This window comes from Podarcis liolepis (assembly GCF_965112155.1).
Source record: "Podarcis liolepis genome assembly, chromosome: 13".
Lineage (NCBI taxonomy): Eukaryota > Metazoa > Chordata > Lepidosauria > Squamata > Lacertidae > Podarcis > Podarcis liolepis.
In genome coordinates, this window is record NC_139573.1 from 19,709,275 (window position 1) to 19,735,164 (window position 25,890).

The 25,890-nt window shown below is 46.7% G+C and overlaps 1 protein-coding gene across 3 annotated transcripts; it reads right to left on the minus strand.

Moving 5' to 3' along the window:
* Positions 1–375: 375 nt before the first annotated feature.
* LOC310691943 (BAR/IMD domain-containing adapter protein 2-like) lies at positions 376–24,805 on the minus strand. Of its 3 annotated transcripts, XM_083472232.1 has the most exons (14): positions 24,679–24,805; positions 19,609–19,684; positions 19,390–19,476; positions 16,415–16,476; positions 16,077–16,148; positions 14,066–14,203; positions 10,626–10,778; positions 9,916–10,110; positions 9,420–9,648; positions 8,568–8,769; positions 6,979–7,050; positions 5,690–5,855; positions 5,357–5,397; positions 376–4,672 (listed from the first exon to the last, which is right to left on the minus strand). In XM_083472232.1, the coding sequence occupies exons 1-14, from the start codon at positions 24,724–24,726 to the stop codon at positions 4,600–4,602; spliced, it is 1,614 nt and encodes a 537-aa protein (XP_083328358.1). In that variant the 5' UTR covers positions 24,727–24,805; the 3' UTR covers positions 376–4,599. The 3 variants fall into 3 exon arrangements, with proteins under 3 accessions (XP_083328358.1, XP_083328359.1, XP_083328360.1); XM_083472233.1 differs by lacking the exons at positions 19,390–19,476; positions 19,609–19,684 and having other exon boundaries at positions 24,679–24,755; XM_083472234.1 differs by lacking the exons at positions 19,390–19,476; positions 19,609–19,684; positions 24,679–24,805 and adding an exon at positions 18,254–19,222.
* Positions 24,806–25,890: the final 1,085 nt, after the last annotated feature.

The window sequence follows — 25,890 nt, forward strand, 5'->3', positions numbered from 1 at the left end:
AAAGGCATGCTTCCACTTTGCACATTGTGGGGTGGCTTGGTGGCTGTGCCCATGCTTTGATTGTAGACGGTATCGGGTTCGTCTCCAGGTAAAAGGATCGGATGGTAGGGAATGTGGAAGGACTTTCCTTGCCCAAGACCCTGAAGAGCTACTGCCAGACGGAATAGATAAAAACACAATTTCCTAAGTGAGCAAATGCAAAATTATTTTCTTCATTTATGCATTGCATTTAGCACATACCTGCTAGAAATGGAACAATCTAAAATTCCCATTAATGAATTGTGCTTTTCACAGTTTCCCCCTGCTACCCATGCATACCTTGACCGGCCCACTGTGAGATTTGGTGTCCAGAGAATGAGAAAACCGGAGCAGGAGTAGGTTTATATTAAACTTTATTAATATTAGAATTAGGAAGTATCAACACGGAGATATATACATAGCTAATGAGAGACTCCCCCACACAGCCACGGATAGCTGCACACCTCATGTGTCCCTATGCAATGATGCTTCTTATACACACACACATACAAGACTGATACCCCCAAAATGAACACATCATATCCTTTCCACACTTTGTTCAGGGCCACACCAAGCACCCAGCTATGTACACGTGTACATATTTAGAGTGCATGTGTGCGTACACCAACACAGGCTCATTAAATAAAAAGAGAAAGCTATTTATTGATGGGTAACTTGCTGTGAGGTACACTTGCTGAACTAATGGCCTTGTATTAAATTATCCTACCAAGAAGGGAGGAGAATTTTACTATCCAATGCTTCCCTAGATTTCTGATCTGATGCAGATGCAGCAAGAAGACTCCCTCTTTTCCCACCACTTAGGACAAAAAAAAAATCCAGTTTACTCAGCTGTTACACGCACATCAAGGTAAGCCACCACCTTGTAACTTAGTCACCAGCACTGACCCATTTTTGCCCTTGGAAATATGTCAACCGAACAAAGCAGTGGGACAGGATGGATTCTTTCCACTTGGGGGCCACAGAGCACACATAAGCTGGAATGGAATCCAATTTGCTTTCCCCTCTAAAAGCAAACACCAGAACTCTGATTTTGTTTGAGTGTGTTACAATGAGTGCTCCTGCAAATCAAATGCTGCCATCTCTGTCATTCCTTCAAAGCAGAATGTCCCCAAATAAAAACTTCCACATCATTTCCATGCTCAGAATTTGAAAACGTTGATCTCAGGTATGAAATTCTGCAATCTGAATTCACACTACAGGCTTTCCAAGTAGAAATATCCAGAATGCCAACCCCCCCAGAACTGACTCTACAGAAACATGCAGAACAAGAAACACGCATACATAAAACCAACGTGGGGATTGGGGTCATTTCTCTCTAGTGGAGGGGGTTCTGCCCCCCAACATAAAGCCTGCCACCCCTAACATAAATCCTGGCTAAGCCCATGGCTGTGAGTAGGGTGAAATTAGGCATTTGCTGTTAATAAGGCACACTTCCCAGCTGCACAGGTTTTAGATAATGTATCACATTCTGCGATCAACAATCTGCTACAGAAAATTCTGCAGCTGGTTATTTCATAAAGGACATTTGCAATCACATAGCCACACCAAAACCCCACATTTGATTCCTCTCCCCCCCCCACCCCCAAAAAGCATTCAGTATTTGGTTGTCCATAGTACAAGAAGTAGTTGTCCTGGCAAACTGGTGACAGCTATCCTACTGGGAACCTCTGTCAAGGAGAGCAGCTTCAGACATTACATGGAAATGGAGGGCAGAGGGGACACACATTCACTTTTCACACTTCTGGTGCCAAGGAGGAACTGCAGCCTTGCACCTGTGGACTTCCCCAGCATCTGGCGAGCGCTCATCTCATAGCAGAGGAGATGAGCAAGTTTCAGTTTTGGATGACACGCCAGAAACATAAAAAGAAGGCACAAAACCAGTTAGCCTTCTTCACACCCTTCTGTTCAGCACCTGAAGCCACGTTCTCGTGGATACAGTTTGGCCTTATCCAATGCATATGCCATTTCCCTAACCCTATCCGAACCAAACACTGGTCTTATACGCCAATTTTTGAACATGTATCACACAGATGGGCAGCTACTTCTCTGTAGCTCATTTTGCTGACCTTGCAATTTTAACCATACACTGTAAGCTTTAATGCTGCCAGTTGCACCCACCTTGGATGGAAATCAACATCCAAGGACAACCAATATTATAAAGAAAACAAAGGGATGCGACAGAATGGCTGAGGAGGGGTCCTTGCCACCCCACACAGAACCCATTTACACAGCTGAAACATTTTATCTCCTGCGTTGACAAGCTCTGGCCACATTTCCAAAGGGTCGTGGTTCTTTCAACCCTTCCTGGCCCCTGTGGCAAAGGCCATTGTTTTGCTATGGAGTTGTGAACATCAACAGAGGTAACTACCTTGCATATTGCTTTCGTGATTGCTTATCCCGGGTCTGAAAGAGGGATGGGCCATGGACATTTCCAGAAACTGGGGGAGATGGAGACAAGGTCAAGGACTAGCACAAAGTGGCCAGGACAGGGAGTCTGCAATGGCACATCTGTGCCCACAGGGGGCAGCATGCCAGTCCTTAAAACGAGTGGCTTGCTGGTGTGGGGGCACCGCCTAGGAAATGGGACAACATGCCCTTTTCTCAAAAGAGAAATAACTGCTTCAGACAAAATGTTTGCAGCTGAATTAGCCAGCTTGGGCTTTGACCAAAATGCCTGCATTTTGGTTCCCCAAGACATGTATATTGCTGCAGATTGTTTTGTTCTCCCAGCAACTGAAGTTAAGAAACATCTTCAATTATTTTAACATTTCCCAGATGCCTTTCTCTAATTGGCTACCTCTCCCAAAAAACTAAGGAGTCCTGACTCCTGAGTTTTCTATCTACATCTACATCTTATTACATTACTGGTTCCCCCAAAATGTTGGGGGGACGACAAAATCTATTCTCACAGATGGCCATATATCCTAGTGTGGTGATGTTATGGTTAAATCTGCTACGCAAATCAATATAAATTACACAGTGAACACGTGAGGAAAACTGGTGGCCCAATGTTTCATGAAGGGGTATTGGGGAGATGGCAGGCGTTGTTGTTCTGTGAAAGTATTGCAACTTCTGGTTGAAGAGCAGTCAAATCTCACTAGCCGTGTGAACCACTTCAGTGAGGTCTGTGGACTACCCAGCCGCCCACGGAGAATAGCTCAGCAACCACTGCACTTCCTGAAAACCCAGGAAACCCAGTTCCTCTTTAACACACCACATTGCCCTGCACAGATTATAATGATGGGCTAGTTGTCACATGCATACCATCACTCAGTAATGGCAAGTTTCAAACAGCCACTGTAGATCAAATGCCAACAGAGTTTTTATAGGGTCTGTAGTTATTGACACTCCAGTGGAGACTGCTCATATATTTACCCTCAAGTAGCCAAGGGCTGCTACAAGTGGGTACGTTTACTGCTTGAAGAAGGCAGGAATTCATATGTATTAGTAGGCCAACGCATACCTAATATATTGCAGAAACAACTTTCACATCACTTCCAATTCAATGCTTTTCAATGGAGTCAGTTCACACATTCAGCTGCCAAGTGATGTATAACCACATGTTGCGTAACTGGTGTAAGTTGTATGTTGAAAGTGAGAATCAGCCTTGAATTCAGCCTTTCCCAAATTCCGTTTGTAATGATCACCCATTTCTTCTCTCTCCCAAACTATTCTCCCCTTCTCAGTCCTGAAATCTCTAAATTCTATACTGCAGGGGTAGACCCGGGGAACTTCCTGCTAGTGGTCCCTCTGTGGGAGGAGCTCACCATAGGTAGCCTTTTTAACCACAAGGGATATATCCCTTACGTGATGTTTAAGGGGCTAACATTTTGAAGGACCAGGCTATCACAACTGCAGCCATCAAGGGAGCCACCTGGACAGCTGAACCCACACAAATTCCAGAGAAAGTGAGGCTCAAGGAAGTCAGGAATTCTTAAATCCCACTGCTTCTAATGAGATTTAACCATGCCTCACTTTCAATCTGGTCTCAAACGCCTTACTTAGGAATACATACCACTGAAATGATGGGGCTTTACTTCAAAGTATGGGGGTGCAACTTGGATACAAGTTTTTTGTTTTTTTTTAAAAAAAGGGAACTTTGCCACTGAGTTCTAAGGAACATTAATTGCATCCACATGCCCAGATCTAGTGACCTGCCTTCCTTAAATAAATTTTGCAATGTGAGAAGTGGCTCCGAGTCCTCCTCTATCCCACCCTAGTTTTCTTCTCCTTCCATCTGACCTCCAGTCCCACATCCTCGATCTTTCTTCTGCCTCTGTTCCTCCAACCATTACACCATGCCTTCTTCTGTCCTGTTCTCTGTCCTTCTGCTGTTGGCTTGTGTCCCCTGCAGGAAATCGCTGCCACCGAGCGCAACATACAACAGTCCGTGCCCAGTACTCTCATTGGCAACTAGAGAGGGTGAGGAGGAGGCAGGCCCGGCCTGGCCTGTGGCGCCGACTCCAAGCCAGGAATGCTTTGTTAGGTAGGAAAGGCCACACGGTGGGGTCAAAAGAGGAAGTGGGTACCGCGATCTGGCTCCACCAATCGCCACACCTCTCACTGGATAAGCGGAGCGGAGCGGTCGTTGGTCACCGTACGCTTCAGCTTGATGTGAGCAAATGGGTTGGTCCTGCGGTGGGAAAGGGTAAGTCAGAGAAGGAGAAGTGTCACCGTGGCAGGAAGGAAGCACCAGATCATGAAGGATGCTTTCTGAAGCTCTGGGTAGGGAGTTATGACTCTCAGAACCACAGAACTGTAGAACTGGAAGTGACCACGAGGGTCACCTCAATGCAGAAACCTTTCACTCAGCCTGGAGCTCAAACCCACAACCTTGAGATTAAGCGTCTCCTAGGGGTTAGCTCAATATGGCAGCAAATGAGGTGACAATGCAGAATACAGAGAACAGACAATGGATGGGGAAACAACACTTTTTAATGCTCTTCCATTTTAAAACAAAGAAGCTCACTTTGCAAATATAAGACTCACATTTCAGGGACAAAGGCTCTAGCCTGGCCTTTTGTCCACAGTGATAGTTTCCTGTTTGCATGATTTATTTATTTTTAAATGTACAGGAGCATTGAAAAGCGGCAGTTTTCCCACCTGTAACTGGGAGAAGGGAATCCATTCTACCACTTCACTCTCCTGAATGCATCAACTAGGCCTGAATCACAAGGCACCCCAGAAGCTTTTGGTCATGGTGCCCTGTGCCCTCTGGGACTCTTAAGGCACTATATGCAAAATTATATCAGAATTGGGGCACTGGATGTCTCACAGGAAAAAAGACAGCTGTGGAAGCCACAGGAGGGTTTCTTACCTTGACGGGGAGCCGCTTGGACTGCCAAATTCATTTGCTAGCTGGGAAGCAAAACGAGAAAGAATTGCATTCAGAGAATCCTTTCAGTTTAGGCAAAAGGCCCATAGACTCAGAGATCTAGACCCCAGAGCAGCAGACCAAGCCACAAAACTGTAAAAACTTTGCACTGCAGAATTTGCAACTTGAATTTTGAATTGTTTCTGCTAAGAACTGTTGCTTAGTGGCCTTTGACCACTGGGTGGCAGCACATACACGTTAAGAGGACAGAGGTGGCTAGGGCCCCTCTAGCGCTCTCCAGCTCCTTCTCCACACACAGCCACCCCGCAAACTCACCTGCGACAGGTCTGGGTTCAGCATGCTGTAAGGGCGCTGGCGGGATGCAGTGGCACGCGGTGAAGGCCCAAAGCGTGGCCCGTCGCCACCGTCGGGGCCAATGGGTGGAGAGCCGGCTCGGTCCAAATTTCCTGTGCTGCTACTGTTCATCTTGCTAAGTGGGAAGCTGCTCAGGAAAGGGAAAGGAGAAAGTTTTGTGCCAATTCATGCCAAATGACTTTTGCTTCCTAGATCTGATCCAGGATTTCCCCCTCTCTGTGCTTTTGAGGAAACCCTATAGCTTGGGCACCCAGCCCACCCTGCTTGATCCATCTATATCTTTACCTACATATATCTGGCAGTGGGAGAGGCAGGTGAGCCCAAAGCCCACTGCAGTACAAGGATGGGAAACCCTATTCCCAACACCCTAGTGGTCCCGGGCCCTAAGGAAGTTAGATTGGCTTCAACCAGAGCCAGGGCCTTTTCAACTCTGGCTCCGGCCTGGTGTAACGCTCTGCCTCATGAGACCAGGGCCCTGCAGGATCTGATTTCTTTCCACAGGGCCTGTAAGCCAGAGTTGCTCCGCCTGGCCTTTGGCTTGGAGCCAGTTTGATTCCCTCCCTCTCTTTCTTTTTTCTTTTCCTTCTCCTCCTGCGATGAGGCTACATTTTAATACAGTGGTGCCCCGCAAGACGAATGCCTCGCAAGACGGAAAACTCGCTAGACGAAAGAGTTTTCCGTTTTGGAGGTGCTTCGCTAGACGAATTTCCTATGGGCTTGCTTCGCAAGACGACAATGTCTTGCGAGTTCCTGCAGGTTCCCCCCCCCTTTTTCTAAGCCGCTAAGCCGCTTATCAGCTGATCCGATCAGCCGATAAGCCGCTAAAAGCCGCTAATAGCGCTAATCTGCTAATCTGTCAATGGGCTTGCTTCGCAAGACGAAAAAAACCGCTAGACGAAGAGAATCACAGAACGAATTCTTTTCGTCTTGCGAGGCACCACTGTATTTTAATGTTTCAATATTTTAATGTTGTATTTTAATTTTGTTTTTAAGTTGTAATCATTCAACTTGTTTTTATTATTGCTCGTAAGCCGCTCTGAGCCCAGCCTTGGCTGGGGAGGGCGGGGTATAAATTAATAATAATAATAATAATAATAATAATAATAATAATAATCCCTTGCTGACTGGCAAGTATTAAAACATGAGCAGCTCCCGCAAAGGTCAGCTGCTGGAGACCCTTAAGGCAATCCGCCCCTCCACCACCAGCCAAATCTCCCTCTGAGGCACTGGGCCCCCCTCTCCCACCTTACCTGCTGAACGGTTTGTCAGACCCTTCGGCTGGGGGGAAGGGCCGGGTGTAGGAGAAAGGAAACCAGCCTTTCCTGTAAAAGGGGAAATGGGGAGGGAGAAGCATGGGAAGCAGACATTTAAGACCAGAAAGGGAAAGGGCCAAAAACTGCTTCCTATTCTTTCTGCGTTTGAGGTGGGGCTTAAGAAGGGTCAGTGCTAAGCACAAGGAGCGGCAGAAGCAGGCGTAGCCAAGGCAGAGAGGTTTGGGGAGATCACCTAGTGGGCTAAGAAACAGCAGGGGCTAGCAGCCCAGATGATCAGGGTTCTCAAGAAAGGGGAATGAGCTTGGTTTAGTCACAAAACCAAGAGGCTGATAGCCAGTGTTCTTTGCAGAGGAGTCACAACGGCCTCACCACCAGAGGCAGTATCCCTCTGAATGCCTCTTGCTGGGAACTGCAAGTGGGGAGAGGGCTGTGAGGTCCTGCCTTCCTAATTTCTGAAGGCACCTGGATGGCTGCTGTGAGAACAGGTTGCTGGACCAAATGGGCCATGCGATGTTCTTGAAGGACAGTGCCTCCTAGCTGGGGTTGCATCCAACCAAGAGTAGACCCACTAAAATGAATGAACCTAAATTGGTCATGTTAACGAGTCGACTCTGAGTAGGACTCCCAGACCGTTATGCAAGGGAACATAAAGGTAAAGGTACCCCTGACCATTAAGTCCAGTCGTGACCGACTCTGGGGTTGCGGCACTCATCTCGTTTTATTGGCCGAGGGAGCCAGCGTTTGTCCGCAGACAGCTTCTGGGTCATGTGGCCAGCAGGACTAAGCCGCTTCTGGCGAACCAGAGTAGCACACGGAAACGCCGTTTACCTTCCCGCTAGAGCGGTACCTATTTATCTACTTGCACTTGACATGCTTTCAAACTGCTAGGTGGGCAGGAGCAGGGACCGAGCAACGGGAGCTCACCCCGTCGCGGGGATTCGAACTGCCAACCTTCTGACCAGCAACCCCTAGGTTCTGTGGTTTAGACCACAGCGCCACCCGCGTTCCCCAAGGGAACATAGGAAGCTGCTTAACACTGAGTCAGGCCATTGGTCCATCTAGCTCAGTACTGTCTACACTGACTGGCAGCTGCTGCTCATGGTTCCAGGCAGAGGTCTCTTCCAGCCCCACGTGAACCTGGGACCTTCTGCATGCAGAGCAGATGCTCTGCCCCTGAGCTACAGCCCTTCACTCAAGGGAGCTGAGTCAAGCGGTTGCTGGCTGTATAGTCCACGGAAATCTTTCTAGTCCAGTATCCCTTACTGTGGCTGGAAGTAGCTCCCCAAGGTCTCAGACGGAGGTCTTTCGCATCCCCTGCTCCATAAAATGTCAGAGACTGAACCTGGGACCTTCGGCTACTATTGCCCTACAGGTCTTATCCAAGCTGAACAGGCCTCCCTCTCTCCCTCCCCCTGCAGAGGTTGCAAGAGAATCCTCATACCTGGTCCTTGCAAACTGCACACATGACCTGGACTCACACAGGTAAAGGTAAATTCCCACCCATCCAACAGGAAAAGCCTACCACTTGTGTTTGTATGGGGCAGAAGGGAGAGGATCTTGCTTACATTTTGGTTGCCTCGTTTTCCCCATAATGCCAGCCATCCCGTGCCTCGGTCACTAATAAAAGAATGACGTCTCCCTCTTGGAAGTTGAGCAGAGTGCTGTTCTCTCCTGCCGCATGTGAGAATATCGCCTGGACCCTCCGCCGTTCAGAACGTGGAGGCAGGACCGACAGAGGATTGATGCGGGGCAGGGTTTTGTTCTCCACTGTGGAGAGACGGGAACAGAATTGGGATAGGGAAAAGGCGGTAGTATTAGTGGCTCTCTCTGTACATATGTATATATACTTCTAAGACTGGAAGAGCTGTATACAGTATATAGTTTAGTGTCTGGAGACAATAAACACTTTGTTACTTTGAACTGTATGAGAGAGGAGTTTTCCCCTTAACTGGAGACTCTGGAAGAAGCTGTCTGATGGGAGCAGGAAATCTCTGAAGACTCTGCTAGGGCTCCACATCCTCTGCCGATGAATCACACAGGTGGAGGTGTGGCAAGCTACCAACTGACTTCTACAAGTCACCGACAATTCTTACAAGCAGTGCTCAAAAGGTTTTATGGCTTCTTTTTAAGTTCTGCATCTCATCCTCCATCCTGGCCAGTTCCCAAATGGTGCAATGGTGAAAAAGTGGCCTCGTGCAACTCCAATATCATTGTTGTTGTTTTAAGGGAATGGGCAGAATTTGTTCTGTCCTGACACTGCACAATCTGGAGTTCTGACGAGGATTCAACAGAAACATGACTGATCAGATGGCATAAATTACACAGTGGAAGTCCCATTCCATTCATCCCGGTTTTGAACCGGTGCTGGCTAAACAAGGAAGATGGGCTGCAGGTCAAAACCAACCTGGGGCACTTACCTAGCGTTGCCAGGCGGGTCTCCATTGACATTTTGCGTGGCATTGGCAGGGTGCAGGAATAGCTGTCGGCGGTCTTGGTCTGTGGCGGGGCCTGAGTGGTTTGTGTGGGTGGCAGACCTGATGTGAGGGTGAGGGGTTCGGTGACTGGCGGGTGCCCCAAGTCCCGAGATCCCCGCCCACGGTGTGAGTCGCCATTTGGTAACGGCATCACCTCCTGGACTGAGGCACGCTGTGGGGGATTGGTGGGGGGAGAAGGGAAGAGAGAAAGCAAAGAACAGATAGGGCATTATACAGGTGAACCCCAATGCATCCTATTGCCCCACCTCCCTGCCGCACAGAGAACTTATAACCTTTGGGCGAGTGTGGTCCTTCTTCATAGTTGGCTAAAGTGTCACATTAGTAGTTTGGGAGCTGCCATTTGAATCCAGGCAGTAAAGAGGGAGGTTGGGGCCTCCAGGATGAGCGGCCTATTCACCAGTCCACCCCATGGACTCACGTGGTTTGGCCCCAGCTCCGAGAGCTCTTCCAGGACCTTGGAGCCAGGGAGGGCATCATTGGCTGGTATGGGAGTCCCACCAGAGAGGTTATTGGCCGTGAGCTTGACCAGGGCCAGGGCCCGCTCTGGTAAGCGGGTGGGTTGAGTGCACGATGTCTGCCAGATGGGCAACTTGGCTGCCAGCAGCTCCCGTACCTGCAAAGGGATGAAAAGAAGGTCCATGTTGCTTGTTTTTGCTTTCTTTTAGCCAACCGGCTTCCACCCCGTCCCTCTTAAGCTACTAGCGGTTGTCTGTTGGCTCCAGACTGCAGGAAGTTGTGCTGAGTTCTCTTCCCCACCTCTAATTCCCAGATTTCACCTAGACTTGGCTGTACAGGAGCAGACAGCATAGTTTTTTTGGGGGGCAACATTTACCTTACCTTCCAACAGCTGTGTGGCTGCTGTTTACTGGGAGAGAAACAAGTTGGCAGGGAGGCTGGCACAGTCCAAAGCACTGGAAGTTCTATTATTCTAATATTCTCTAACCACAACATCACCCTGGCTCAGAATGATAAATTCTGCGCCAGTGCCAAATTCTGCAGTGCAGTCGCGGAATCACAGAATGCAAATGGCCCTTCCTGATTCGCTCTCCTAAAGCCTACATTGGGGAGAGGAATAGTGAAACAGGGGCTTCTAATCCCTCCTTCTGTGGTGGAGAGGGCGCAGCTCACCTTAGTGTGATAGTTGCTGAAGTGTTTGGAGACTGCACACTGGCGGTCCACCAGAAAAGAGTACCGGCGCCTCTCCTCTGTCAGGGCCGCCTTGTAGCCTTCAGCCACGAACCGATCCAGTTCGCTCTGTTTGGTGCTCATGATCTCCACATACTAAGGCAAAAACCACCATGAGAAGGGAAGGAACCATCATGTTGTAATCTGAGGCCCAACTGCTTCACAGCCAGGCCTGCATAGCAGCGCTGTACACCATTTAGTCTCTCCTATATTATGTAGCACACTTCGTTTAATTTCATAAATGTATATCCCACCACTCTTTGACAGAAATCATTCAAGCGGCTTACAATAAAATGGATGTTTAAAACTGAGGTGATTTCTTTAGGAAGTCAAAAGGTGGAGAGGGGAAAGAGGTGAAACGTGCAACATCATACTTGAAGCAAAATCGTTTTCTTATTACACTTTGTGGAAACATGTTTTGACATGTCGCCTTCTTCAGGAGCAAGTGCGAGAGATGTCAACAATGATTATTAAACTGACGATAATAACCTTGCATAAAAAAAAACACTTTGCCTCAAAATCATACCAAGCCAGGTATATTTAACTTCCATTTTCTCTCTAAAAAAAAAAAGTGAAAAGGAACTGGTGTAGAGGAGAATTCTGAATACATTCTGTATATGTCTTCTAGTCTCTAAACTCTTTGGTTTAACTGAGTAATAAAACAGAGAAACTTAACCAGCAACAGTGAGGGCCAAATCAGGCACGACACCACTCACGCTATTAGCAATTTCATGATTTCTTTTTTTAAAATAATAAAATAGCAGCAAAGGAGTCTCATTTCCAATTGAGACCACAGCAGAAGAGGCTTCCCACACCCATCCCATCACACCCCACATGCCTGCTATTTACTTTTTAAAAACAGAACGAAATGTGTGGTTGTTCATTGGACGCGTGGTGCTATGTCGAGTTTAGCCTTAACAGCACAATCTGTGCATGTTCACCTGGAAGTAAGTCTGACTGTTCAACGGATCTCACTCCCAAGCACATTTAGGATTGTAGCCGGAAACACTTCCAAGTATTTTACTCAGTACTCTTTTCACGCATTGCTGTTATCATCTCTCCTAGTGCCCTTGAAGAATGCAACAAGTCAAAACATGTTTGGGGAGTATCACATCGTATAATAAAAATTCTTTTCACTTCAAGCATCATTTTGTGGTTTCATCCCCGCCTTCCTCCTGCCTCTTTCTTGTTGGCTTTTTGACCTTTTGATGCTCTGGGCTGTTCCCTCCCCTCTCCCCTGTTCAAGGTAATTTCTTCCCTACTCTTTGAAATGTTGCCTGTGGGGTGAGATAAAACACCCTGTTATTTTATATTCTATATCAGACATTTACCCAATGCAGTTTTCCCCTGGCTCATGGCTGGAACTGCAGAGAGATATTATTACAATCAACAGATACATTAGCGTTCAAATGTACTCCTGTTCGCATGCACTAGGGAAAAACATTAGGCACCGTTTTGTTTGCGCCGCTCACTCTCCTAGCAAAGGACATCTCCATTGCCTCGGGGCAGTTTCTAGAATCCCTTGGCACATTGTTCTGGATTAATTAATGCGGAGTAATTGCCTCTGCCTAATTCCACACTCACACAACCACCAGCGTGAATTAGGATCTGAGCTCTATCCATAAGCAAGCATAGAGAGACGATTGTGGGGAGAAGTCAGTGCTTCCTTACAATTTCAGCCCAATTGTGAGTACAAAAGGATGGCAAAGGTGCTCTGAAACAACTAATCTAATTTTAGGAAACATAGGGCTTGTACTGATTTTATATCCTGGGAAGCTAGGGGCAGGGGGCAGTCTTATAGGATCCAGGAGCTGAAGGGTTATCTCCATACCCCATTCCCTACCAGCCCCCTCCTTGCGGCCTCTAGCCTGAGCAGGCCTTGATCCTGAAGTAATGGTTGCCGCGGCAACAAGGTTGACAAAAGGGGCCTTTCTGGAGCCAAATGCTGCTGCTAGGATTCACAGGATGGGGGTAGGTGGCGGATGGTAGATAGGGGAGACAGGGCACCAGACCAAATTGAGTCAGAGAGCGAGGAAGACGGGTGACATCTGAATCAAGGCGGGCGCACCCTTTCTGCAGTGTTCTCCATGCACAGGACTCCATCTCCTCACAGAGAAGCTTTGCCCGACCTTTCAGGTTTGTTGTGTAAGTGTGCATTCGAAGGCGGGTGTGCAAAAGCAGCACACTGCACTTGCACATGCATTCTGAACAAGCAGGGTGTTTGTGTAAGGCTCTGGGTACAGGGTGTGCATGCGTAAAGCACATGGCATGTATGATTTGCACAGGTATGCACTTGCCTGTATGTGCGCTTACGGGTATGCACACAATGAAGTACAGTATATACACGGGTCTGGTGGAGAGACTGTGTACATTTCTCTTTGTATTACTGTCAACAACCCAGGTACCCCCTCTGTAGAGATTACCTCTCCAGGCACTAAACAGCCAAAGAATGTTAAACCCTTTTAAAGACATAAACTTCTTAGTGACCCCAATCCCAGCACCCAGATGGCATCTGTATGGAGTAGCCAGGTCTTGAGTGTAACCTGCTCCACTGAAAAACTTTAGAAAGCTGAACTTCCAAACAACAATATTCCTACACCTTTTTGCATTCAGATCTATATTTTTTCGTTTGCACAAACAGAACTTCCCAATATTATACATTTTCAAAATTTTGAAACACAACACATACCAGCAAGGTTGTTCTGTTGTATACCATTTTTTCCTGTAACCTATCTGTTGCTGCCGTTGCTGCTGCTGCTGTTGTTGTTATTATATGAAATGTAGCTGAAGGCTAAAATTTTAATTTTTTAATCTCATCCTGTTTGTGAGAATTGACCATTTTGGCCTTGCAGGACTACGCAAACACCTTAAAAGCTCAGCCCAGAATTGAGGTAAGTCAAAGCTAAATAAACACAATTCTCTTCAGAACTTCATGGGCTTTAATATGATATGTCACAAGATGGACTAACTTTAAATTTTAAATTTACAAGATTGATTTTATTTTTTTAAGTGAGTGATGTGCAAGGTTGTGGGTTCAATCCCAGGCATCCTAGACTGCAGGACAGGGGAAAAGACCACTGCTTGAACAGCTGCTTCCAGCCAAGGTAGATGGTAGATGGGCTAGAGAGGTCATTTGTCTACCTCAGCATAAGATAGCTTCACTTGTTCTCTTATATCTTGTAAATAAGCTCACTGAGCTTGAGGAGAGAGAGAGAGAGACATGAGGCTGTTCTGTCCCCTGCCCAGATAGCCTGACCTGGAATTCCACATATCCGCTTCTGGCAGGATGTGACACTGTTCCCAGAGGGAGCAAGCAACATTCCCATTGTTCTCTTAAGCACTTCCCTTTATGGAATCCCTCCCTTCTCCGCTGCCAATCTTACCTGCACCTCGCGATCCCCGTATTTCTGTGGGTTTTTGCTATTCTGGCACTTCTTGCGCAGTTTTTTCAGCTCCGTCTGACACTTTTCAATTGACTCTGCTTTGGAACGGTGCTCACCTTGGTATTTCTTCAGGGTGGCCTAGGAGGTGGGGAGGGAGGGGGGCACCAGACAGTACATAGCCAGGTCAGCCTTGAAGGAATTGGATCCTTCCTGGTTCTCTGAGCCTCATTCCACATATAAATACACAGAGCAGCTCAACAGACGGGCTGTTGAGCTTTTATTCCTTTCGGATGTACAAGTAGATCAGGGGTGGGGAATCTTTTTTCAGTCTGAGGCCCACCTTTCTGCACCAGGGGGCCGCATGCTAAGGGTGGGATGGACCAGAGGCAAAAATGGGCAGAGCATTGGATGTCTTATCTGTTATCTATATACAGTAGGCTACAGTTTCAGTCACACAAGGCTTTTACACACACTCACCCCTCTCTATCCAGGCAAGCAAGAGGCATTGTCTCAGTTACTGGAGGATGGGATGGAGCAGGGTCAGAGTTCAGAGCTCTGAGGAGAGGTTGTGGCATAGGGAGAATCCCAGGGGCCAAACAGAGAGCCCAAGAGGGCCGCATTCAACCTGAGCCAGAGGTTCCCCACCCCTGGACAGATGCATGTTGACAGAATGGAAAATACCTCAGGTCACACCCTTCTCAAATCAATACGACATACTGAATGGATTATTGGTTTCCCTGAGGGACAACAGCTGGGCTTGGGCCAAACTGGGTCTCTCTTGAGAGGAATCTTGGACCTGGCAGAAACAATGCTGACAGTGGACGCTTGTTTCTTCACAGCCAGTCTTAAGAGTTGAGCTACACGTCTTCACCTTGGGCAAGAGGGGGAACTTGTGGCCACCCACAAGTTCCCTGACTGATGGCAACGCTAGATGAGGCTGATGGGAGTTGTAGTTCAACCACATCTGGAGGGCTAAAAGTTCCCTGTCCCAGAGTGCCCATCCCTCAAGCTTTTCCACACAAATAGCAAGGCCTCGTTTGGGTCTTCTCGCTGGCTAGCAAGAAGCTCTCCAGAGAAGTGAAAGCCTGTGAAGAAGTGCTGACCACAGTCTCCTTTGCTTTCTCATAGACTCTGACAATCCCTCAGTCTCATCTTCCTTGGGGAATTATTGTGAGATAAAGACAAGATGAAAGAAACATCACAACCCATGCTTAGCTGAATAAATTCCTGCCTCAATGGCACTCTCCTCTGTGGATAAATTAGATACCTCCCTAAATGGCCAACTGTAAGAAATGGAAATGTATATAAACAGAGATGGAACCAGTGTTTCATTTACAGTGGTGCCTCGCAAGACGAAATTAATCCGTTCCGTGAGTCTCGTCTAGCGGTTTTTTTGTCTTGCGAAGCAACCCTATTAGCAGCTTAGCGGATTAGCGCTATTAGCGGTTTAGCGGCTATTAAAGGCTTAGCGGCTATTAAAGGCTTAGCGGATTAGCGGCTAAAAGGCTATTAGCGGCTTAGCGGCTTAGAAAAGGGGGGGGGAGCGGAAAAAAATTGGAACACTCGCAAGACGTTTTCGTCTTGCAAAGCAAGCCCATAGGGAAAATCGTCTTGCGAAGCAGCTCAAAAATGGAAAACCCTTTCGTCTAGCGGGTTTTCCGTCTTGCGAGGCATTCGTCTTGCAGGGCACCACTGTATGAGTAAAACAAATGCAAGGCACATGCCTTCCTGGAAGCCATACTATGACACTATTTGACCTGGAGATTCCAGGATTGTTGTGAAAGGCTCTGTGGTGAGGGAAAGTCATTCTGCATGTGCTCAGGGGTACTTTCCTTCATCATTATTTCAGACATTCGGGGCATAGATAGATTCTGATACTGAACCCTAGCAAAGATTAAGCTTCGGATAAGATATTGCACAAGAAGTGATGGGCGGATGAATACACATGACAACAGACAGACAAACTTGAAATGGCAGAAGAGGAGGATTCAGATATTAATCTTTCTCTCACCATCAGATACTTGATATCCAGTTCCAGTTTGTGTTCTAGCTGGGATAACAGCTCCGAGTGGAAAAGCTTCAGCTGGGACCAGGTGACAGAGAAGCAGGAAAGGAGAGGGTGAGAGTCAGGAAGACGAAGGCCAGTACCACCCCCTCCCGCCCATAGATTGGAGGTCCCAAGAATGGCTTTTGGACATGACAAGATACCAGGATAGGTGGGCCTGCGGTCCTGATTGGAAGCAGCAAAGGAGAGGAGGGGAAGAGGGCAGAGGTCTAAATAGGCCCATCAGTCTGATCCAGGCAGGCCTGATGCCAGGCTAAATGGGCCCATCACATACAGATACTCACCGTTTCTTCCAGCTGCACTTGGATCTGACGGTGGACCTCAGCCATTTGGAACAACGTGTCACCTGTAGGTCAAGGTGATTGGAGGCTTAATATACCCCAGACATTCCCTGGTCTATGAAAAGAGTCCTTTGTCCCCTGGACTCTGCCTGTCCCTGGATAATCTCCTTTCGGGTTAATTCCTTTCCTAGGAGTTGACCAAGGAACTCCAACCAGCTTTTAATTGGAACCAAAATGTTGATGGCAGGCATTTGTGGAAGGAGGTCTTCAACTTGGTACATACACACAAACGTAAGCGCCGCTCTGCAGCTTCTGCTTTGGGGGTGCATTGTGCAATTCACACACATGGCACAGAGATTAGATCAATGTGACGCAGCACACATCTAGATGGGAGCATCCCCTCCAAAAGAAAGTGCGATCTAGCACAGGAGCAGTTCACAGCCCTGTCGCCTAAGTAGCTAAAAGTGACAAGAAGATGTTTTTAAAAAGAAAAGCAAATATGTATCCTGCCTATTGGCTGCAGGAGCCCTCAAAAAAAGCTTACAGCATTGTCAGTATCTTCTGTATACATAATAATCTAAGGCTGTTGTCATGCTCTGTAGTTGGGGCAGCCATGTTAGCTCCAGCATGAAACAGTGCTGGTGACAGGCGCCTAACCGAGTGGGGAGAGCTGCTTCACATAAGAGTTCAGCAAGCTGTTTTGTGAAGCCACCCCACCCCCTGTTAAATGTGGCTGAATGGATGAAGGCAAGGCACCCCATCCTTTAAATGGGGGTGAAGGTTGGGACGAGCTGTGAGGGGATAGGTGAAAGGGAGGGTGAGGTACAAAGGGAGGTGGTTTGGCCAGGGAAGAAAGCAGGTATACAACAAAATCACAAGATACAGAAGACGTGAGAGGGGAAAAAACCTGCCAGCCTCTCAAAGAATACCATTCCATGGCATAACCTGGCCTGAAACCATACAGACAGAAAAAAATGTGTCTGAACTATATTTGAGGTTTTACATTTTTAAAAACCCATCTAAAGGTGGCATTACAATTAGGGCAGCAAGGCAGGAGGAACCATCAACAGATTTATAACTGGGGTACACATGCAGCAGAATGCGGGCTGTACCATTTCAGGCTGCAGGTATGGATGGCATGTTTGAATGCTCAGCTACATGAAAACTGTCCAATAAATAGTAACCAGGACGAAAAGGAATGGGTAGGACTCTAGAATCTCTTATACCATACTGCACCTTATGTGCAATTTATAACTTGCAGGGAGTTGTGTTGACGTGGGGCAGTGTTCAAAACCGGCATCCCTACCTCTCCTGTGAAGTGGTACAGACCACCCTAAAACCACAGTTTTCTTGCTACCTCCCTCTGCTGCATGGTGGAGTTGATTAATGATAGGGGCCCATTTTAATCAATCGGGCCATGACTTAAGGGCGCCCTTGTTTATGCTGGAGTCTATTTTGGTTCTGGTGTTGCAACAGAGATTGAAAAGAGGAAATATTAAAGATTGCCTTTGCTTCTAACAATGAGCAGTAGCTTTTGTTTGTGAAATCGTACCTTGTGTTTCCTTCAACATCTCAAGAAAGGGCCTGCCGCAGTTTTATTTACATGTAATTGATGGATCGTTATTTACATGTAATTGATGGATCGTTTGACAGAAAAATCTTTAGCCGCTTGGCAGCCCTATCTACAGCGGAGACTAGTACAAAACAGCCACTGCTAAAAACCACAAGGCCCCACAGCCGACAAGCTTAAAGACTAGTTTACACCGTCAGCAGAGCCAAGCAGTAACAATCTCCTTAGGCACGTGCAGTTTTAGGCTATGAGAAGCAGTGCTAAACACCAACCGGGATGGCTTTGAAAGAGAATTAGACAAATTGATGGGAGATAAGGCTCTACTGGCCACCATGGCTATGTTCGGCCTCCACTGTCAAGGACAGTGTGCTGATGGACTGAGAGTGTTGCTGTTGCACTCAGGTCTGGCTTGTGGGCTTCCCAATGGGCCAACTGCTTGGCCACTGTGAGAACAGGTTGATGGACTAGATGGGCCACTGGTCCAATCGAGAAGACTCTTCTTATGGGCGGGTATTGAATGCTTGCTAGTGAAACGAAACAAAACCCTTCATGCAGAAAAATAGGTTGGCAGGGAGAAACTGAGGCCAGACTCTCCTCCCTGCCATGCCATTCAAACAAACATACAAGATTTCTTTTTTAATTAAGGAAGGATTCAAGCATGCTAACACACCCAACAACCCTTGCCTTCAGCCTGAAACGGACCAGCCCAAAGGAAATTTTACCAAGTGGTTTTGCTGAATGTGTAAACTGGCTCAACGTCTCGGTTCGCACAGAAGCAGAGATGTGGGGTCTCTGCTCTCTTGAGGCGGCATCCTTTGATGTTTCCACGATGCTTGAAGGGAAGAATTCCATGGAGTCACCAGGAACACATGGGATGCCGCCCTATTCACCACCAATAGTCCAGATATGGGGTGTGTACATGATGAGACAAGTGCAAGTGGTATCCTCATTGTAAGCGGTTCGGCAGGTGGAGCAGAGCTGCAACTCAAGGCTCCCAGAAGATATTCCACAGCCAATTACGGGAAGTGGAAGGGGTGCAGGAGTGGCTCTGCTGGTGCCCCTGCACTGCACTGACCTCCTTGCAGCTTCACCCTTCCCTTCTCCCTCCTGGTAAGTGGCAGTGACTTGTTTGCTGGTACGCCAGTGTTGCAGTTCTGCTCCACCCAAGAAACCTTTTGCAAGCAACATGAGTGACCAATACTATGTGGTTCCAAACAGAGACTAGATGCTGTGGGTTTGCTGGGGTTATGCCTGCCTGCCTCTTACAATGATGCTCGCAAAGTCACAATTTGCTAACACCTTTTTGCAAGCACAAATTTGCGCGCAAGAGTGCTCTAGGGAGAGTTCAGTAGTAGGAAATAAGTCTCTTCCCTCCAGAGGAGGCCACAGGTCGAATCAAAAAACCTACCTAACTCCTTGGATCCTTGGCTGTCGCTGGCCAACTCGCCGAGTTTCACTAAGGCATCAAAATAACCCTTGGCGGCCACTGTAACTCCTGCAAAGGGTGGAGGGATGGACCATTGAATCATAAACTCTCAACACAAAAGCTGCAGAGACCTTTCCCCTTTAAGGAACACCAACTCTGACCTGGCCTGAGGTCAAGGGCTGGACTGGGGCATTCCATTACCTGAGAGTGCTTTCTGATAGTTCTTTCCCATAGTAACAAAATTCCTTAGACTGGGGTTGAATTGGTCCAGAATCGCCTGGATACAAGGGAGAAGAAAACAAATAATGCAAATCCTTCTGGCATGATTCAGACAAAGTTTAGGCACTAACTTCCCACAGAAAGGCTGAGGCGTGTGCTTCATTTCCTCGCTGAAATCCACAGGAATTAGAAGGACATAAGTGATTGGTTCGTCTCCTTAGCATCATAATTCTCTCCGTATTATCAGGAGAGAGGACTTCCTTGCAAAACAAGATGAATCACGAGTGCTTAGAAGAGACACACACTAATATTATTATTATTTATTAAATTTGTAATAAATGTACTTGATAGAGAAACTGATGGGCAAGTTGGTGAAGAAGAGTCTGAATTCTGTATGGTCTGATTTTAAATTGTATTTGATGTTAACCTATATTTTTCTTACTGTTGGAAAACTACTTTGTATAACTTAATGAAACTTTGGACTTTGAAGAAGCATGAACTCAGGATGAAAGGGAGAAACGAGCTAAGAGGAAGGCACGTTTGGCAAATCCTCACCGTGATCAACTCCCACCTGGAAGCTTATGTCCCCACTGTGGAAGGACATGTGGATCCAGAATTGGCCTCCACAGCCACATACGAACACACTGTTAAGACCATATTCATGGAAGCCAATCTTACTCAAGCTACAAGTGATTGCCAAAGAGGAAGAAAAGTGGTCTAAAAATCTTACAAATAAAAAATAATAATAACACAAAATGACATACTTTGGGAGAAGATATATAAACTGGCACAAGGAAGGGGAGAATTATACGCGGTGGCCTGCAGGGAGTTGAATATGACAGAAGGTACCTGGGAAATAATACACAGACTTGGTTTACATGTCATAGTAAAACAAAACAAACCATGGTTTAGTGTGAACCTGCAGGCTCTGGGAAAGTAGATCGGGGTTGTTTTGTTCCTCCCCAGGCATTCTGAAGCTGCACTGACCTAAGCCCATCATTAAGCTTAGCATATTGTCTGGAACTGGGCTTGTGATTTCAATTTCCCCCAGACCAGTCACAAGCTGTAACTAAGGTTTGTCCTTTATGGCTTGTTGTTTGTCCAGGAGAGCTTAACCATAACCCCTGATGTGGAGGACAGACTAAGATAAACCACAACTTAACTCAGCATAACACTGAGTAACGAGAGAGGAGCAACGTCGCCATGGAGTACTCATGCTAAACCATGGCTTGACTTATTATGACATGTGAACCAGGCCACAGATAGATGAGAAGTCTAGGAATGGATAAAGAAAGTAGCTAGGTCAAATAGCTTAGTTATCCATGTTTTCCTCTAAGGGGTTCAACTGAGCATATATATCCCTATATTTCTCAAAGCAACCCTATGAGGTGGGTTCAGAAGAGCTGAGTGACCCATGACAGCCCAACTGCAGTCTAGCAAACTAACCACTACAATAGCTTGATCAAGAGTGAGCAGAAACCCTAAACTTTACTAAAATGTTGTCCACATCTATAAAATTAAAATTAACATAATTTCTGCATGAAAAATAAAACAATCAAAACTCTACAGATTTTCTTATGACCTATATTTTGTATGTTATATTGACATGCAAAAGTCAATTCATATACAGTATTTGGGAATCGAGACATAATTGTTGATAAGGACTGTGACATTTTATTCATTTCATTTTAATGAAGGAATTGGTTTTAATGTAAGTTGTGTTTTGTTTTTTACAGGAATGCATTAGGAAAATTTACAGTTCTGCCTGACTCATGTGTGATGCTTGGTAGCTACTGGTCGGGAAGCTATTTATCTTGTTTTGACTCCGATCAAGAGTGCCCAAGGGGGGTGGGAATGGAGAGAGGGAGGGAGGATTATCTGGACAGACAGGAATGTGTGGGAGGATGGAAAGACAGACAGGAACTGGATGAAGGGAGCAGATGATGGACAGAGGGAGAGGAGAAGGGATGTCTTGTGGAATGGAGTTGGCCTGGCCTAAACATTCACCAGAAATAAGTGGTGAAAAAGGGTCAGCTTTGGTCACAGAGTGTCTACACCTCTCCCTACCCCCTATCATTTGGGGCTGTGGTAGAGGGCGCCAAACCTGAAAGAGCTGCCCTGGTGCTACCAAGTACTTTTTCCCTTCTGGAAATAGGAAATCAGGTCTGGTCTGCATCTAGGGTTAGTGGTTGGACCCAAGCTTGCCTGTGGACCTCGGGAAGGTGCTCAGTCCCACTGATTCTTGACACTAGACCTGTGGTAGAATTAGGCATTATAATTATTTAAAGGGGAAACGGGTGGCACTGTGGTCTAAACCACTGAGCCTTGGGCTTGCCGATCAGAAGGTCGGCGGTTCGAATCCCCACGATGGGGTGAGCTCCCGTTGCTCGGTCCCAGCTCCTGCCAACCTAGCAGTTCGAAAGCACGTCAAAGTGCAAGTAGATAAATAGGTACCACTCCAGTGGGAAGGTAAACGGCGTTTCCATGCACTGCTCTGGTTCGCCAGAAGCGGCTTAGTCATGCTGGCCATATGACCTGGAAAAACTGTCTGCAGACAAACGTTGGCTCCCTCAGCCAGTAAAGCGAGATGAACACCACAACCCCAGAGTGGTTTGCGACTAGACTTAACTGTCAGGGGTCCTTTACCTTTTAATCATTTAAAACTGCACATGTCTCACCTGGCCCTTAAATGAAAGTTCCCTGCAAGTAAAAATCTAGCACAGTGAGGAGGATGTTAGCCAGCCCACTTCTTTTGATGCTATTTTTCTACCTACAGATTAAAAATCCCTTTCCTGTAGTCAGGTGCTGAATAGTCTCTTCTGCCACCTTATTCTCACCTGATTCTTTTGCTGTTGCTTCATCACAAAAAGGCATTTTCACGCATGATGTGAAAAAGGGTATTTTGCTTTCCTGTAATAATATACAGGTGAACACCACAATCACATTCTGCCTTTTCTTCCATTTTCTGTTCTAAATTTACAGTATTCATATGTCTTCCTCATTAGCATGATAAGCTAATAATAAGATCTTTTAGCCTAGCAGAAGCAAAAATGCCTTCAACAACTTATTGAAGCAATGGTTAGAGTAATCAACTGAGCAGATCCAGCCTCAAACTCCTACTCAGCCATGAATTCCCATGGGCCAAGTCTCTATCTTTCAGTCTAACCTCATCTCAACAAGTTGTTATGACGATCAAATGAAGGAAAGAGTCTTACATCATCCTGAGCTCCTCTGAGGAAATGTGAACTAAAAATGTAATAAAAAATTAGAATAAGTGGGCACTGCAACAAAATGTTAGGAATATGCAGTCCATCTCATTCTCCCTTACCACTTGGGCTTTCCATTCCACAACCGTGAATTCTGCCTTGACTGAGCATGCTCAGTCCTCATTTGGTTTCTTTGGGAAGGAGCTCCTCATTTCCAGGTCTCTACCCTAAATATTATTTTATGCTCCTACAAACCTTGGGATTCTCCTAAGCCTGCTGATACCTCTTGCTCATGGATGGTACCATTTTGGCTACATAACCAACAACACTCACAGCCCAGAGATAGAGGGAATAACAGCACTGGTTAGTACAATGTTCTCCACACACCCAAGGAAAACTGCTCTGAAGACCCAGATTTCAGACAACACCAGCGCCACTCCTGCCCCCACCTTCCCAGCCCCAAGGAGACAATGGCCCCTTCTCGGCATCTGCTTTAACAGCTGTCAGATGTGTCTCTGCTGAGCGAAGACAGCAAAGAAAGCACAGGAACCCCGGCCTATGTGCGTGCTTCCTCCCCGGATAAGAAGAGAATATCCCATCCAGTTGGAGTCAAGATGTTTAGGCAACACATCTCAGGGGAGCGGGAAGGGTTAAGTTTTCCCTCCTCCTGGCCAAGTACATTGAGGCTGGGATTTGGCATGGGATTTGCTTCATTTCCATATGGGAGAAGAAAACACACAGAAAGAGCAAAAGCTTCCAGCTGCATCTGAACTTAACCAGAAAAGCGGATAACCACAGATTTCATTGAAAGCAGGGAGCCCAGGTCAGAATCTGGCCCCACATCCTTAGCAAAGTGTCTCTTTCCAAGGAAGCGAGCAAAACAAGAACACTTTATTAGCGGTACTATTTCTATTACCATTGACGAACTTCCCCCCAAGTTTTTTCCATCCACATGTCCAAATGCACAGCTGAGTTTCTAATAAAACAGTGGGACCGAATGATGATGATGATGATGATAATAATAATAATAATAATAATAATAATAATAATAGTAATAATAAGTTGTCTGTGGCCACATTTCTCCTGCAAATAACAGAACAGGTCCGTTATCTGAGCAAAACTTTTTTTAAAAAAAGTTCACACAACTTCTCCATCTTAATTTGGGTTTGTCTGGCTCCCCCCCCCCCCCATTTACTAGAGGGAAGGGGGAACTTCCCAGACCTGGACGTTATTATTAATGTTGCGCTACCTTCAAATCCAGGGCATTTCTCTGCATTCAAAAGGTGGGGTGGGGGGCGCGGGGGACAGCGGGGGTGGGGTGCACAAAGTGTGTGTGTTTGTGGAAATGTGGGGTTGGGGGGTGGCTTGTTGGAACAACTCTGCCCCTCTGGCCTCTCCTCCCTTTCCCCTGTCCCTTCCTTTTCCGAGGCTCTGTTTTTCCAAAAAGATTTTGGGAGGTGAACAAAAGGCTGGTTAAGAACAGCCAGAAAGGAAAAAAGAAAGGGGGGAAAGGGGGGGTTGGAAGGGGATTTTTTGTGTGTGGCGGTGCTGGAAAGGGCTAGTGTGCGATGGGGTGTGGATGGCAGGAGTGGGGCGGAGGAAAAGATGGACGGAAACACAAATCAGGGACGGAGGGGGGCAGAGTGGGGGGGAGAGAAGCGGTGGAGGGGAGAGAGATGAAGGGGAGCCAAAGGGAGAGGCGGGGGGGGGAGAGAAAGGAAGAACAGGAGGAATAAACAGGGGAGAGGGCTGGCTGAGAAGAGAGGGTCAAGGGAAAGAATGGAGAGAGAAAAGAGGGAATGAGGAAGGGATGAGGAGAAGGATAGAAAGTGTCCCGCTCACTCACCCTATAGACGTTCTCCGTGAGCCGGTTTACCTCCTCCGAGCGGGACATGATGCCGGGGCAGTGAGCGCCGTGGGGCCTGGACGGGGCGTGTTAGAAAGGGGGTGGGGTTGTGCCCCCCCCCGGTGGGGGCCTGAGGGGTGGGTCTTAAAATGGGGGAAGCGGGAGGGGATTGGGAGCCGGATCAGCTGGGAAGGAAAAGGCTGGGAGAGCAGCGCCAGAAATCAAACGGGATCCTTAGCAGGCGGACCACACAGATAGATAGATAGATAGATAGATAGAGCGTGTTAGTGTCAGGCTCATATACACGGCCATTTTTATCTTATTTTTTAATAGTACACAGGGTGCTGGAGGTTGCCAAATGTTGGAGAATTGAATCCCCAGCATCTGAAAGGCGCCGTTTGTTTTGGGTGGAGGGAGGTTTACGTTGAAATCGCTAGTAGGGAATTTTTTTATATCCCCGTCTGGAGTCATTTTCAGTGTTTCCCATTTAGGGAATGCTGTTGGATTTTAAGGTTATCAGGAAATACTGTAAACGCCCAGGTGTGAAAAAATATGAAAGTTAGCAAGTTAGTCACGGTGATCGTCGTCTTAAATTTTTAAGATTTTGTAAGCTTTTCTCAAGGCGACAAAAGCAAGATTCAGTGTTTGAAACCCACACACGATGTCCGAAGTCTGAAAAGTTAATTTTAGCTGTGTTCAGGATGACGAGGCTAAACGATATTTATTTGGAAGATCAAATGAAGAAGTTGGTATTTTATCTGCATAAATTTAAAGAGGAGGAAAAAAGTGTCCCAAAAGCAGGAAAAAACTTCCTTAGATTAATATGGTTGTGTATGTAGAATTGCAGCAGGGATCATCTTCCTTGTTTTGATTATTCCTTATTTTCTCTCACACAGAACTCAAGGCTGCTGAAGTTTTCGAAAGAGCTTCTATTCAAAATAATAATTGAAAATGTTGAAATCTGCTGGCTTGATTAACCAGGAACCCTTTTTACAATCAATCCAAACAGTTTGAAGATATTCATCTTCCTGTCTAAACCGGGGGTGGGGAATCTTTTTCAGCCAAAGGCTGTGTTTCCTCCTCACAGGCAAACATGCAAAGGACACATTCCAGCGATGGGTGGGGCCTTACATATAAAGTGACTAATAAATTTAATCATCGTAGTACAACAGTAGTAAAAAAAATCCTACGTGGTTATAGACGTGCCTCCCT

What these genes read in the sequence shown, in the direction of transcription:
- LOC310691943 (XM_083472232.1), bottom strand. Translation starts at nt 24,726, where the DNA reads ATGTCCCGCTCGGAGGAGGTAAACCGGCTCACGGAGAACGTCTATAGG. An exon ending in TCAGCAACTATCACACTAAG is followed by an intron (nt 10,111 to 10,625) that starts GTGAGCTGCGCC and finishes ATCCCTTTGCAG; the next exon opens with GTACGGGAGCTGCTGGCAGC. An exon ending in GACCCGCCTGGCAACGCTAG is followed by an intron (nt 8,770 to 9,419) that starts GTAAGTGCCCCA and finishes GTCTCTCCACAG; the next exon opens with TGGAGAACAAAACCCTGCCC.